This window comes from Galeopterus variegatus, unplaced genomic scaffold (genome assembly GCF_000696425.1).
Source record: "Galeopterus variegatus unplaced genomic scaffold, G_variegatus-3.0.2 Scaffold1748, whole genome shotgun sequence".
In the NCBI taxonomy this organism is placed as follows: Eukaryota; Metazoa; Chordata; class Mammalia; order Dermoptera; family Cynocephalidae; genus Galeopterus; species Galeopterus variegatus.
In genome coordinates this window covers 139,089-153,462 of record NW_007727859.1, presented here as the reverse complement: position 1 = coordinate 153,462, position 14,374 = coordinate 139,089, and the positions used below count along the sequence as shown (strand labels likewise).

General features: G+C 56.0%; 2 protein-coding genes across 2 annotated transcripts in view; one reads left to right on the top strand and one right to left on the bottom strand.

Moving 5' to 3' along the window:
- Positions 1-8,549, top strand: part of RELA (v-rel avian reticuloendotheliosis viral oncogene homolog A) — a 9,957-nt gene extending 1,408 nt beyond the window's left edge. Inside the window, exons 4-13 of the mRNA XM_008578721.1 lie at positions 482-611; positions 712-863; positions 1,003-1,151; positions 1,949-2,040; positions 2,420-2,551; positions 3,396-3,500; positions 3,721-3,933; positions 5,938-6,018; positions 6,106-6,180; positions 7,109-8,549. Coding sequence (XP_008576943.1) covers positions 482-611; positions 712-863; positions 1,003-1,151; positions 1,949-2,040; positions 2,420-2,551; positions 3,396-3,500; positions 3,721-3,933; positions 5,938-6,018; positions 6,106-6,180; positions 7,109-7,713 — 1,734 coding nt within the window. The 3' untranslated portion in view covers positions 7,714-8,549. The remainder of the gene's footprint in view (positions 1-481; positions 612-711; positions 864-1,002; positions 1,152-1,948; positions 2,041-2,419; positions 2,552-3,395; positions 3,501-3,720; positions 3,934-5,937; positions 6,019-6,105; positions 6,181-7,108) is intronic.
- Positions 8,550-11,536: 2,987 nt separating this feature from the next.
- Positions 11,537-14,374, bottom strand: part of SIPA1 (signal-induced proliferation-associated 1) — a 9,297-nt gene continuing 6,459 nt past the window's right edge. Inside the window, exons 8-15 of the mRNA XM_008578720.1 lie at positions 14,164-14,366; positions 13,062-13,280; positions 12,848-12,959; positions 12,655-12,763; positions 12,471-12,572; positions 12,329-12,383; positions 12,029-12,107; positions 11,537-11,938 (exon numbers count right to left, since the gene is read on the bottom strand). Of these exons, the coding sequence (XP_008576942.1) occupies positions 11,792-11,938; positions 12,029-12,107; positions 12,329-12,383; positions 12,471-12,572; positions 12,655-12,763; positions 12,848-12,959; positions 13,062-13,280; positions 14,164-14,366 (1,026 nt within the window). The 3' untranslated portion in view covers positions 11,537-11,791. The remainder of the gene's footprint in view (positions 11,939-12,028; positions 12,108-12,328; positions 12,384-12,470; positions 12,573-12,654; positions 12,764-12,847; positions 12,960-13,061; positions 13,281-14,163; positions 14,367-14,374) is intronic.

Sequence of the window (14,374 nt, the reverse complement as noted above, 5' to 3'; positions counted from 1 at the left end):
CCCTCCCACCCCGCGGGGTGGCCGCGCCGGGGCCGCTGGGGACGCGGCGGGATCCTCCGCGTCGCCTTCCGCCCCTTCCTGCGCCGACGGACGCTACGCAGGGAGCGGCCGGCCGGATGGTGGCGCGGGGCGGGGCAGGAGATGAGGGGTCTGACTCAGTTTCCCCTCTGGGTGGAGGGGGGCCTTGACTCAGTATCTTACCTGGGTAGGAGTGTAGGGGGAGCATTGACTCAGTTTACCCCTCCTGTCCATGGGGCAGTCCTGACTTAGTTTCCTTGTCAGAGGAGAATGTATCTGACTCAGTTTCCTCTCAGGATGGGTGGTTGGGACGGAGTGCCCTCCCGTAGTTTTCCTCATGAAAGTGGACCAGACCCTGACTCAGTTTCCCTCGGTGGAGGAAGGATTCCTTGCCCAATTTCCCGCAAGAAACAGGTGTTTCTGGCTCCTATCCCCCCCCCCTTAGTTTCATGGCAGGTTCTAGGGAGCAGGTCCTGCCTCAGTTTCCCTCGGAGGGAGGACGCGGGCCCTTCCTGGTGAGGACGGGAAGTGGGCTTGGGCTGACCCTTGTCTCCCTCCCTTTTCAGACCTGTTCCCCCTCATCTTCCCCTCAGGTAAGTGGACCATCCTTCCTCAGTGGCTGGGGAGGGGCTCCCCAGGGGTAGAGGCAATGGGGACAGCTGCCTGATGGGGGTCGCCCATGTCCCCCTGCAGAGCCAGCCCAGGCCTCCGGCCCCTATGTGGAGATCATCGAGCAGCCCAAGCAGCGGGGTATGCGCTTCCGCTACAAGTGCGAGGGCCGCTCAGCGGGCAGCATCCCGGGCGAGAGGAGCACAGACACCACAAAGACCCACCCTACCATCAAGGTAGCCGCCCCCAGGGGTGGGGTAGGGGAAAGGACTGTGGGATTCCAGCAGGCTTGCCTTTGCGCCACCATGCCCTCTGTATCTGGCAGTCAGGTTGGGAATTCCTAGGCCTCTAAAGCACTATCCACGCTTTGGACAGATCAATGGCTACACAGGACCAGGGACAGTTCGCATCTCCCTTGTCACTAAGGACCCTCCTCACCGGCCTCATCCCCATGAGCTTGTGGGAAAGGACTGCCGGGATGGCTTCTATGAGGCTGAGCTCTGCCCGGACCGCTGCATCCACAGGTGGGAGACATCTTGGAGAAAAAACCCAAATACTTAGGGGGTGAGGTGGGGGACAGGAGGCAGGGCAGTTGAGTAGCTGTTACAGTGTTACTCCTTTTGGGACGCAGGACAGAATTCCTCACCCCTTCCTCTGTCCCCAGCTCTGCAAGCAGACTTCTTTTGTCTTGAAATTTTCTGTCTGTGTGTCCACTCTGTAGCAGATGTAAGCTCCATAGGATAGGGATGGGTCCCTAATCACCTCTGAACCCCTGATCTGCATGGCTGGAAGGGCATGTCACATCTGTTGTGTAAGGAAGGAAACCATTGAACCAGCAGTCTCTCCTGGAGCTTACCAGTTGACAAAGACAAGCTGTAAATAAATATACAATAAATAAACAAGATACTCTTTAGGGAGTAGTAATTTCAGTGATGAAAATGAAACTGGCTGATAGCTTGGAAGGGCAGCCCAGGGTGAGGGAGGCGGGGGAGCTGGTCTCATTACTTTGGATCGGGAGGTCAGGGAAGGCCCCTCCCAGTTAAGACTTGAATTCTGAGAAAGAGCAGAGAAGCATGGAAAGAACATTCCAAGCAGAACAACAACTGTAAAGGCCTTGAAGTGGGAATGAGTTTAGTGCGTGTGGAGAACAGAAAGAGGCCCCTGTGGCTGAGGGTGGGGAGTGGCAGGGAGACTGGCAAGGGAGTGGGTTTCACTGCAGCACAGTGGGAAGCTGTCAGAGAGCTTTAAGCAGGGAGCAATTATCTGGGGGGTGGGGCAGACTGCTGGAGACAGTGGAACTGATGCCTGGGGGGTGCCTCAGCTTCCAGAATCTGGGGATCCAGTGTGTGAAGAAGCGGGACCTGGAGCAAGCCATCAGTCAGCGCATCCAGACCAACAACAACCCCTTCCAAGGTGAGGGGTGAGGGGGCGAAGACCTGAGCCTGCCTGCAGCCCCCACCTTCTGGCACCCTCCCCACGGCACTGTACCTGCATCTTTCCCTCACTGGCCAAGACTCACAGTACAGATGGAATCTTGCTGCCCGTTATTCAGTATACACTCCCATTTTACCACTGGGAAACTGAGGCCCAGAAGGGGGACATGTCGTTCTGGGTCACAGTAGAGTTAGTGATGCGTCTAGAACCTTGTCTTCCTCTTCTTCCTCTAGGACTTGTACTGTTTCACATGCCTTTAACCAGCCCTCCCAGCCCAGAACTCCCCACCTCCCTCATTCCCCCCACCTTACCCCCACACCTCAGCCCCACCTCTGCTAACCACCTGTTTTTATGGCAGTTCCCATAGAGGAGCAGCGTGGGGACTATGACCTGAATGCTGTACGGCTCTGCTTCCAGGTGACAGTGCGGGACCCATCGGGCAGGCCCCTCCGCCTGCCGCCTGTCCTCTCTCATCCCATCTTTGATAACCGTGAGTGGCTGGGGAGCCACGGGAAGGGGAGACGGGAGAGGGGTGGGCCTGGGTAGGAGGAAGGGGGGCTGGGGTGGGCGTGGCCTGTGGGAGGAGCTCTGGCTTCATTCAGTCATCCAGTAAATTTATCATCTCTTCTGTGTCCAGCTCTGTGCTAGCTGGGGAGACAGGGCAAAGAAGACCCAGAGCTGCCCTTGTGGTGTGGCTTTCAGGCTGGCAGGGAGTCTGATGGGAAATGGGCATTTTCAGTACCATGTGATGAAAGTGTGGTGTGTCCAGAAGTGTGCTAATGGCTCTAGGAAATGAACTCCCAGGAGGTAGATAATATTAGAGAGAACTCCATGATGGAAGCTCCCAGAAAGCTCACGGTGAATTGGGCTGACATTGGTCAACTGTAGTCATTAAGTAACCAGAAGGATGAATGAAAATAAAAGGGCCCTGGAGCCCCAAGGACAGGAAATCAGGATAATCTGAGGGTCAGGAGAGAAGAGTTCATTGCCAAGGTGAGTATGAACCAGGCCTTCAAGATTACTTGGGTCAGGTGGAGAAAGAGAAGGTGAGATCAGATTGGTTCCCACTGGACCATAAGCTGCGTGAGGGCAGAGGTGTTTAGGGTTTGTGTGTTGCTGTGTTCTTGCCTAGAAGAGTGGCGAGCACTGTAAATAGTTGCCGAATTGGTTGGGGTGAGGAGCCAATGGGAATGGTCTGGCTTTGGCTGCAGAGGTGTGGTCAGCAAGCTCTGGGCGGCCCTGACTCTAGGTTGGGCAGCAGTGTTGCATCTCTTGCAGGCTACCCCAGGACCTCCGGTGGTTCAGGGCTTTCTTCTTTATTCTCACACCCTCAGGTGCCCCCAACACTGCTGAGCTCAAGATTTGCCGAGTGAACCGAAACTCTGGGAGCTGCCTCGGTGGGGATGAGATCTTCCTGCTGTGTGACAAGGTGCAGAAAGGTACACACTAGGGGGCAGGGCTGGGCTCTTTGGAACAAGAGGTGAAGGGCAAGGTTGAGCAGAGATGGTGAGTGTCAGGTAACTGGTTTTTTAACACCCCCCAGTGCCTCTGGGACCTCAGGGGCAGCAGGGTGATATATCTGAAGAGACACACATCAGAAGTTGGAGGATAGACTGGGAGGAGGGGAGTTTAGACACGCTGCCATCCCATCTCCTGCAGAGGACATTGAGGTGTACTTCACGGGACCAGGCTGGGAGGCCCGAGGCTCCTTTTCACAAGCTGATGTGCACCGACAAGTGGCCATTGTGTTCCGGACCCCTCCCTACGCGGACCCCAGCCTGCAGGCTCCCGTGCGTGTCTCCATGCAGCTGCGGCGGCCTTCCGATCGGGAGCTCAGCGAGCCCATGGAATTCCAGTACCTGCCGGACACAGGTACACAGCTGGGAGGGCAGCAGCGGGGCTGGGTGTCTGGGGCTGTAGTGGAGGGCCAACAGCTGGAGTCAGAGCTTGGGATTGACACGATATTCAAAATCCATTTCTCCACTCATTTAATAATAAGGATACTCTAGACTTGACTGAGCTCCTACAACGTCTCCCCCTATTCCAGGCATTTCAGTGAATTACCAGATATTAATCTCTCACAAACCTTTGAGGTAGGAGATAGCATCTGATTTGTCTGAGCTCACATTGCTACTGAGTGGCAGTGTCAGCATTTGAACGCAGGCCATGTGGCTCCAGGTCCCTGTTGCCATACTGTGTGTTTCTTGTCACTAGCATACAACCCAGCCACAATTTGGTCAAGGCTTTGAATGCCTACTTGGTACCAGGTCACGTGCCAGGTATTGTGCATAGAAAAGTGGAAAAGACATGCTCCCGGCCCTTCAGAAGCTCAGTCACGTGAGGAAGACAAGCAAACAAAACAGACCTTAAGTCACAGGACGACATGCAAGACAGGTGTGTGCAAAGTGCCCTGAGAGCGCAGAGGCCGGCAGCAGGGAGGTGGCGGCGTTGCACTTGCAGAAGGACACAGAAGCGCATTCTCCAGGCAGCAGCCCAGCACCTGGAAGGGCGGGCTGTTGGCACGGGCACAGCCTCAGGGTGTCTTTGAGGTGGGGGCTGATGTCAGGCAGTGAGTGGCCCAGACAGAGGAGGCCATGTTAAGCTCAAGGCCTTCATCCCGGGTTTCATCCTGAAGGCAGTGGGGGGCCTCTAGAGGTTTCTAAGCAGAGAAGTGACCCGAGCAGATCTGGAAGCTCACTGTGGCGCTGAGTGCAGAGCATCAGTGAGGGAGGGACTCGAGGCAGGGAGGCCATTTTGGAAGATGTTGCAGTAGTCCAGGAAGAGAGGATGTGGTGCAAACCTGAAGAAGGCATGGCAAAGCGGGAAGGTCACCTCTCCTACTGCAGTCCTCCTTGTCACCCTTCAGCCCCGTGGCCTTTTCGTGTCCGACACACACTAAGCTCAGTCCCTCCTCAGGACCTGTCTTTAGCTGTTGCCTCTGCTTGGAATGCTTGACCCCGAGGTCCTCATGTGACCGGCTCACACCTGTTCTTCCCTGACCACCCTACGTTACACTCCCCAGTCTCACAGCTGGTACTGTTACAGCACTCTGTTATCTCTTTGGAGCTCCTGGCACTTCTTGAGATTTCTTGTTCGCGTATATGCTGTGTCTCTGTCCCTCCATCACTAGGATGTCAGCTTTCTGGGAGTAGGCGTCTTGTAGGCTTACCCATGGCCTTATCCCCAGTGGCTAGGAGGGAGGCTGGCACATAGTACGTGCTTGGTAAATATGTGTCAGGTTAGTGAACGGTGGGGAGTGAGAGAAAGGATACTGAGAATGATTTCAAGGGTTCTGGCTTTGGTGACAGGGCAGACGGATGGTCAGGGAACACAGGAGGAAAAAGAACCAGGCTTTTGAGGAGAGATGATGAGGTTGGCTCTGGACTGATGGAATTGAGATGCTTTGGAGTTATTCCAGTGCTGTGGTAGTTAGAAAGCTAGTTCTGAAAGCTCCAGACTAAAGTATCAAACTATCAGGGATAAGAATAAGAGTCTCTGTTGAAGTCTTAAGCAAGCCTATCATGCCTCAACTGCCCCCAAGTGCGGAGAGACTGTCGCCAGGCCTGGATCAAGGCCAGGGATAAGCTAGGACATGAAGGGTGCCCCTGTGAGGGATCCTGTTCCCCAAGACATGGCCCCTTTACCCAGCCTCACCCACATGGCCTTAGATGGGCATTGGAGGCCTTTTCAGAAAGCTGTGGGGTTCTTAGAATTGTTGAATGTCACAGTGTCACACATTCCTTCTCATTGGCTGGGAAGGCGGGGAGAGTGGGTCTTGGGAAAGCCTGGCTCCTGCCTTCCTCCTTAGGGCCCTTTGAGAGCATTGGGGGCTGAGCTGAGCTGAATGAGTCCCACTTCTCCCTGTTACTTTCCCAGATGATCGTCACCGGATTGAGGAGAAACGCAAAAGGACATATGAGACCTTCAAGAGCATCATGAAGAAGAGTCCTTTCAATGGTGAGCTGGGGAGTGGGAGAGCCGGAGACAAAGGTCATGGGGGGGGCACCCCAGGAGCTGAGAACTGACCCACCCCTTACCCTGTAGGACCCACTGACCCCCGGCCTCCATCCCGGCGCATTGCTGTGCCTTCCCGCAGTTCAACTTCTGTCCCCAAGCCAGGTAAGGATTTCCTTTGTCCCACTGAGACAATGGGTTCAAGTCTGTTCAGCCTGCAGTTGAGATACCTGCGAGGGAGAGGAGAAGAGGAATCAGCCTCACCAGCAGGTGTCTGAAGCCTATTGTCTGTTGGGTTCATGTTTCTCAAGGGGGAAAGCCTGGTGACCTCTGTCAGGGTCATCTGGGGAGCAGTAGAGGTACAGATTCGTGGGCCCCAAGGTAGACCTACTGAATTAGAGGCTTTGAAAATGTGGCCCAGGAACGAGCAACTCCTTGGGGATGCTAAAACACAGTGAAGTCTGAGAATAGATACCTTGGGATATAGAAGTTAAAAATGCACATTCTCTGCACTCAGCTTTCAGTTGAATTAGGGAAACAAAAAATTCACCTCTAAAGTAGCAGGATGAGGGCCGGCCCATGGCTCACTTGGGAGAGCGTAGTGCTGACAACACCAAGTCAAGGGTTAAGATCTCGTTACCAGTCATCTTTTAAAAAAATAAATAAATAAAATAATATAGCAGGATGTATGTGCTGGTGTATGGCTCAAAAAAGAGTGACAAAGTGCCCACTTAAGGCCATTACTCACTGGTGCTCCATGGGCTCATACCCTCAGGACTTGGTTTTTCAGCTGTAAAGTGAGATCAGCTGATCTCTGAAAGTGTCCCTTCCTCTAAAAGCTGGGAGAGCTTTAAGAGGTCCGAGGTGAGAGAGCTTTGTGGGCTTGAGTAGTCAGGGAGGGCTCTAAAGAGGTGTGGCTAGACTGGACCCCACAGGCTGGGTCAGACTGGGTAGGAGGAAGAAGCTAGGTTGTTGCCAGTGACTCCATAGAAAGGGATTGATCCTAAGCACAATTGAGAGGGGCTGGGTGCAGAGGATGGGATGGGTCTCTGGGGTTTTCTCTGACCCCCGCCTCTCTGTCTCTCTCCTCCAGCTCCCCAGCCCTATCCCTTTACGCCGTCTCTCAGCACCATCAACTTTGATGAGTATTCGCCCATGGTATATTCTTCTGGGCACATCCCAAGTCAGGCTTCGGGCTTGGCACCGGCCCCAGTCCTGGCCCAAACCCCAGCCCCTGGCCCAGTCCTGGCCCAGGTCCCGACCCCGGCCCCTGTCCTAGCTTCAGGCCCTCCTCAGGCTGTGGCTCCACCTGCCACCAAGAACCCCCAGGCTGGGGAAGGAACACTGTCAGAGGCCCTGCTGCAGCTGCAGTTTGATGCTGATGAAGACCTGGGAGCCCTGCTGGGCAATAGCACAGACCCAACCGTGTTCACGGACCTGGCATCTGTCGACAACTCTGAGTTTCAGCAGCTGCTAAACCAGGGTGTATCTATGGCCCCCCACACAGCTGAGCCCATGCTGATGGAGTACCCTGAGGCCATAACTCGCCTGGTGACAGGGTCCCAGAGGCCCCCTGACCCAGCTCCTGCCCCCCTTGGGGCCTCAGGGCTCCCCAACGGCCTCCTCTCAGGGGATGAAGACTTCTCCTCCATTGCAGACATGGACTTCTCAGCCCTTCTGAGTCAGATCAGCTCCTAAAGGGGTGATACCTGCTCTGCCCAGGTACTGGGTTGCAGGGGATTGAAGCCTTCCCAAAGCACTTATGGATTCTGGGGGCTTGTGCTCCAACTCCCCCAACTTTGGGTAATGTCTTCTGGGGGGTGGGGGCGCATTTTATTCTTTTATCAGCAGTATCTATATCTCTCTCTCTCTCTGGAGGTGCTTAAGCAGAAGCATTAACTTCTCTGGAAAGGGGGGGCTGGGAGAACTCAAACTCTTTCTTCCTTTATCCTGATGGTTAGCTCCCCTCTATAAGGAACTCTGGAGCACCCATCCCTATCCTCCGGCTTCTAGTACTCTCCTAGAGAGAGGGGCAGGCTGGAGCTGTGGCCTTTGAGGCCGCAAAGCCTTATTATCAAGTGTCTTCCTCACATCATGGATTCATTTACACCTTGATCCAGAATAATGTCCCTATTACCAACCCCTTCTCCGTGGCGCTGGCATTGTCCTTGTGCTTAACACCAGCATTTGAGAAACTGGCCTTCCTGCCCTGCAGAGGTCTCTGCCAGCTCTTTCCTTGCTCAACTGTGGCTGAAAAGAACTGGTGGGACAGTGCTGGCCCTCTCCTGGATCTAGAGAGGGTTTGTTCTGAGGCTTCCCTGTTTCCTGCTCCCTCTTTTCTCAAGTGCCTTAATAGTAGGGTGAGCACCAGGCAGACAACAAAAAGGAAAGAATAGGGCGAGTTGTTTGGAGAGTAGGAGGAGGGCAGGTTGGCAGCTCTCCAGTCAAGAGGCACATTTTTAACTGAAGAATCAAAGCAATTGGACTCTTGCTCTTTCTACTCTGAACTAATAAATTTGTTGCCAAGCTGGCCAGAGATTTGCCTTTTTTCAGCAAACACTGAGTGCACACTTTGCTGGTCACATCAGGCTGGACACTGGTGATTCAGAGTTGGATGAATATGTACAGTCATCCGGGAGCCTGCAGACAGAGGATGACCTTGGAACCCCCCAGTTACTATCCAGTGGATGAAAACAGGCAGCTACAGTGGGGCTTCCAGCGCAGTGAGAGCCCAGTGGGGCCCATTGGCTCTGGGGATAGAGCAGTTACAAGTCTTCACAGAGGCCCGTTAGCTCCAGGTCTTAGATCAACAGAGGGTAGATCTCAAAGAGGAGCGAGCCAGCATTTGGAGGTGAGCCAGGTAAGAGAGACGATGTTGGAAAGATTCCATAGGGCCAGGCTGTAAACGATCAAGAATGCAGGGCTAAGAAGTCTGGGCTTTTATCTCTTGGATGGCCAAGGAAAAGCTTGCCTCTGTCTGGGAATGGGAGAGGCCAGGTGAAGGTCTAGGCCTGCCCCACCTATGCGTTGATATCCTATCCGTTCCGAAATGAACGAAGAAATCTTAATCCACAGCCCCAGGAAGCCGAAACAAAGACCAGGCCTTATGGAGCTAGTACTAAACGTACTTCCGGCTTGGTCGGGCTCACGCGCACGCGCGGCAGCGGAAGGCTCTGGCCGGCTAGAGCCCGCCTCGGGTGCGCGTGCGCACAGGGCGTTCAGCGAGGGGGAGGCCAGGTAATACCCTTCAGGAAAACTCCTTTGCTGAGGCCGATGGCATCTCTCTTCTGGGCTTTGCACCGTTGCGGGAGGTGATGGCAGGGGCAAACGGGTTATCATTAGTAGGATGCGCTGCAAAAGTTAGCGAGTCCCCTGGGAACACAATAGGCCCTGGGTACAGACCCCCACCGACGGCGGCTGCGAGAGATGCTAGCGGGCGGCGCATGTTAGGGAACCGGAAGACGCTTGAGTCCAGATTCCGTGGGGCCTCCGGCTCGGGGGGCGGGGGTAGAGGCGTGGCCTGAAGCGAGGGTGACCCACTCAGGGGCCGGGCCAAGTGGAACTCCCGCCCGAGGGGCGGAGCCCGAAATGGTGGCCGGGTCAGGACCCGGGCGAACCTGCCTGGGGGCGGTGGGGGGAGGGTGGGGCTCGATAGAGCCGCGGAGGCGAAGGAGGGACCCGGCGGGGTGATAAGGCTCCTGACCCAGAGGAAGCCGACGGAGGAGCTGCACGCGATGTCCCCAACCGGAGTTCCAAAGGGAAACGAGTGAGCCCAGATCCTCCAGCCCAGACCTCGTTCTTGGTTTTCCCGGTGTCCTGCAGTGACCCCCGGAAACCCTCTCACGGTCCTTCCCACACTCCCTAAGTGACCTCATAGTTCACCAGTCCAAATCTTTGTCTCCAGCCCAGACTTTTTTTTTTTGGTGGCCGGTATGGGGAACCGAACGCTTGGCCTTGGTGTTAGAAGGCTGCGCTCTAACCAGCTGAGCTAACCGGCCAGCCCTCCAGCCCAGGTTTCTTAACCCCTGCACTCCAGCCCACTGGACATCTCCACCCTACGTCCCTCAGGCCTCTCAAACCAACACTGTTCCAGATGACCTCAGCCATCCCCAGCCTGCCCCTCCTTCCCTCTCCGTCTCAGCCATGGCCCTGCCACCCTCTAGGAGCTTCAGCCAGAAACGTGGCCACCACTGTGGATGCCACCTATTCTCTCCTAGCAACTCGCATCCAATCCCTCATGCGGTTCTGGCAAATCTGTCCACTTCTCTCCATCACCACTGCTATCACATAGTTTAGGTCACCACCACCTCCCACCGGGACTGCTGCTGTAGCCTCCTCCCTGGCCTCCCTGCAGCCAAAGGACTCACACCCAAATCTCATCCTGTCACTCTCCCTTTAAACATCTATCATCCACATGACCAGAACCCAATTTTCTGCAGACACACCCCCAGAGAGTGACCAGAGCCTTCTGCACTGCCCTGTGAGGGCTGCTCACTATAGTCCACAACAGGAAAAGCTGGGGCAGTGTTGAGAACTGCTAATCTAGGATCTCCAGTGCACCTGTCACAAGTCTGTCCCATCCAGCTCCAGCTCCTGCTCCAGCGATCCTGGCTCCTGCATGTGCTCTGACTCTAGTCCAAAAAGCTGGTCCCACCAGGATACCTTTGAAACCTCTGCCTGGTGAACTCCTACTCCGCCTTCAAAACTCAACCCTCACATTACCTCCTCCATGAAGACTTCCTGATCCCCTGATGCTCTGTTTCTCATCCTGCCATTGCCTAAGTAACAGGCCCAGAGCCTAGGTCTCAGCAGAGTGAGCTTCAACCAGCCTAGGGAAGGGGCTGGATGAGGCATGTGATGCTGAGCAAGTTAGTGCCCTGTTAGGGCCTCAGGGCCAGAAAACACAGGGTTTAGACAGAGTTCAAGTTTGGACCTCATGATGCCACTCATGGGAAAGACCCCATCTGGTGAGGAACAGAGGGATCACAGGCTGGTGAAGGGAGAAGTGGGTCAAGGGCCAATTTCCTCCCCAGGCAACTGAGGCAGGGAAGTTACCACCTCTGGAATTGGGCCCTGCAAGATATGGCCAGGTGGTTGAGGCAATACTGGGCTTGAGGGCTCAGAGACCAGAGTGGGGCCTGCACTCGGGGGCAGAGCCTTGTGAGGCAGAGCCTTGTGAGGCAAAGCCTGGTTCTCCTTGACCCCTAAGCACTGTCCCTCCCCTGTCCTATAGGTCCACTTTCTGTTCCCTTGCCCCTGACCTCAGCCCCTCAAGTTGGCTTCCAGGGCTTGGAGAACCAGGCAGGGTAGGTGTGGAGTATGGCCACCTGCTTCCCAACAGAACCAAACAAATGTTTGTGGGAGAGAAGTTAAGGGGTCACCTAGCCTCAGAGACCTCTTAGTGAGTGCCAGCCCTACCCTGAGCCAATGTTCCCAGGACCTGTGCTTCTAACTGGCCCTCGGAGCTTGGCTGAGACCTCTGGGGGCAAAACCCCTTCCCCTGTCATGTCTTAAACACATGTACAGACACAAAAAGCAGTGGTTTCTTTACTCCCTGAAGTCCCCTTTTCTCCACAGAATATTTACAAACAGGGACGATGTGGGGGCAACTCTGCCACCAAATAATGGGCTGGGGAGTGGGGGCAGTGCTAAGATGCGCCTCTGCGCGGGGAGAGAGTTCCTGAGGAGGGCTGAGGGCCCCGTGTGACCCAGGTGCCCTGATGGGCCATGCAGTTTGAGGCAGGCCCATAGCCAGACAGAGGCTGGCACGGCCAGTTCAGGCCAGGTCGGTGGTGGGCGAGCCCAGCTGCTTGGAGGCCAGCAGCAGGCGGGTGGCTGCGCTCTCCGATTCAGCCTGGAGCCGCCGGTTGTTGTGCCTCAGGCTCCGCACCTCCTCTTCCAGAGCTGCCCTGTCTGCCTTCTCCTGGGGGTGGGGGGAGACAGGAGTCAGAGCAGCTGGTCCTTTGCTGGGGTAGCCCTGTGACTCCCCACCAACCCCAGCCCGCCCCCTCACCTTCTGCAGGTCCTCCTGCAGCTTCCTGAGCATGGACTCCAAGTGACAGACCTTCTCTGACAGGCTCCCAGGTTCTGGCCTGAGGACATGGGGGTCAGGACTCAGCAGGACCAGGGCACAAGGCAGTGCCACAGGTTGGCTCCCAGACCCACCTGAGTGAGAGGGGGCCCAGCCCCTATCTTCTCAGATTTAAGTGCATGTGGAAGCAGAACCTTGGATAATGCTCAGCTCCAGGGGACAGGCACAAAGAGTGGTCACACATGCATGATACAGGGGCTACATGAGGATGGGGAGCCTTACTCAGCATCAGACTTTGGAGTTCCCTTGGGGTCTCTGCTCTCTGGGATGGGCTGTCCTATGGGGACAGAGGGACTGTGTGGGCAGGTCGGAAAGAGAGAGAGCCCCATCCTGGCTCCTACCCCCAGCACCCTGGTGGCCTCACCCTCTCGGGACAGTGACTCCAGAATAGTGTTGCAAGTGGAGGCGATCTCCGAGATGGACTGCCATTCGTCTTCCAGGGTCTCGCTGCCCGCCTCCGACATGACTGCGGGCAGAAGTGGGCTCAGCCAGGGGAGCCCGGAGCTGCCCTCCTGCTCCCTCCTGCACCTGCCTTGCTCCACACTCACTCTTGCTGATGGAGTTCCTCACAGACAAAGTTCGTGGCAGGATGGAGGTGCTCAGCTCTGGGGCCGGGTCACACTTGTCCTCCTTGTCCTCATGGCCATTGGGCCCGTCCTGGGGAGCAGAGGTGGATATGGATGCAGTGACACCCACTGTCACCATTGTGCCATTGGGTTCCAGAGCCTTGTTTCTGCTCACCTCGGTGGGGGGTGTCTCCCTGCCAGCACCAGGAGCTGACGGCTTGGCTGTGGTGACCAGGAGGAGGTCTGGGGTGGTGTTGGGCAGGACTGGGGCCTCATCTGACAGGGAGCTGGGGAGAGGGGGGTGGCTCACTACTGGAAACTGCTTCCACTGAGGCCTGCCTGTCCAGGCCTCACTGGGCTGGCGGAGAGGGGAGGCCAAGAGGGTGTACCTGCGGGATGATGGCGAGTTCTGGCTGTGCAAGAACTCAGTCCTCTCCTCAGCCAGATCCCCTGGCCCTGAAGGGCTGCCGCCATCTTGCAGGCACAGGTGAAGTAGCTGCCTTGTGTTGGGCAGTAGGACCAACACTGGGGCCTCATCCTGCACTAGCTCTGGGGCACCCCGCCGGCTGGGCTCCTGCAGAGACAGCGTGTACAGCTCCGAAAAGCTCCTGGGGGAGAAGGGGTGGTGTCAAGCAGGACTCCCTAGTCCCCCAGTCCCATCCCCAGCTGCTGCCAGAGGGCTCATTTCCAGGAGGAGGAGAGCTCCTCCAACTCCCTGACAACAATGAAAAATGTCTGCCTGGTTACTGGACATTTTTCCACACCTAGCTTCAAATCCCAGTGCTGCCTCCGTGTATCCTGGGCAAATCACTGTGAACATCAATTTCTCCATTGGTGAAATGGGGATAAAAGTGCTGCCAGAGGTTAAATAACAGCACGGGTAAATGGATCAGCATCCAAAAACTACTGCCTGAACCCAAATATGGCCTGTGCCTTTTTTTCTTTTTCTTTTTTAAACAGATATGCCAGTTTTTGACCTCCTGTGAGCTAAGAATGGTTTTTACATTTCTAACTAGTTGAAAAAAATCAAACGAATATTTCAAGACAAGTGCAAATTATATAAAATACAATTTTCCACGTCCATAAACAAAGTTGAGTGGAACACACCACACGTTCATTTACCTACAACTAGAGCTGAGTAGCTGCAGCAGAGACCAGGGGCTCAGACGGCCCAGACTATTAACTCTCTGGCCCTCTGCGGAAAGTCTGCCTGTACCTCGGTTAGCACTCGACATGCGGCGGGGCGGGGAAGGCTAGTCGGGTGGGGGCTATTTGATGTTCGGGTAGTGGAAACAACGTGTCTAACTGGTGCCATTCTAACACACGAGAAAAAGTGCGGTACAGAGAGGGGGAGCCACGGGGAGTCCTCTCAAGAAGGAAAGGCATCCACACGGGATTCCTGAGAGGACGCTGATGTACACACGGGAGCCCGGGCTGGGCGGGGGCCGGCTGCCCGGTCTTCCCACCCCCTGGCGTCCCCTGCACCCTGACCTGCGGGGCCGGCCGCTCTCGTCGGGAGGCAGGACGGTGACGCAGACCTTGGGCGCCGAGCGCAGCAGCTGGGCAGCGGCCTCGGGGCCGAGGCTGGGCAGCGTCTGGCCGCACACGCGCAGCAGGCGCGCCCCGGGCCGCAGCCCCGCCGTCTCGGCGAACGTGAAGCGCTCTACTTGCGTGATGAAGCCCTCGGCGCCCACCTCGAAGC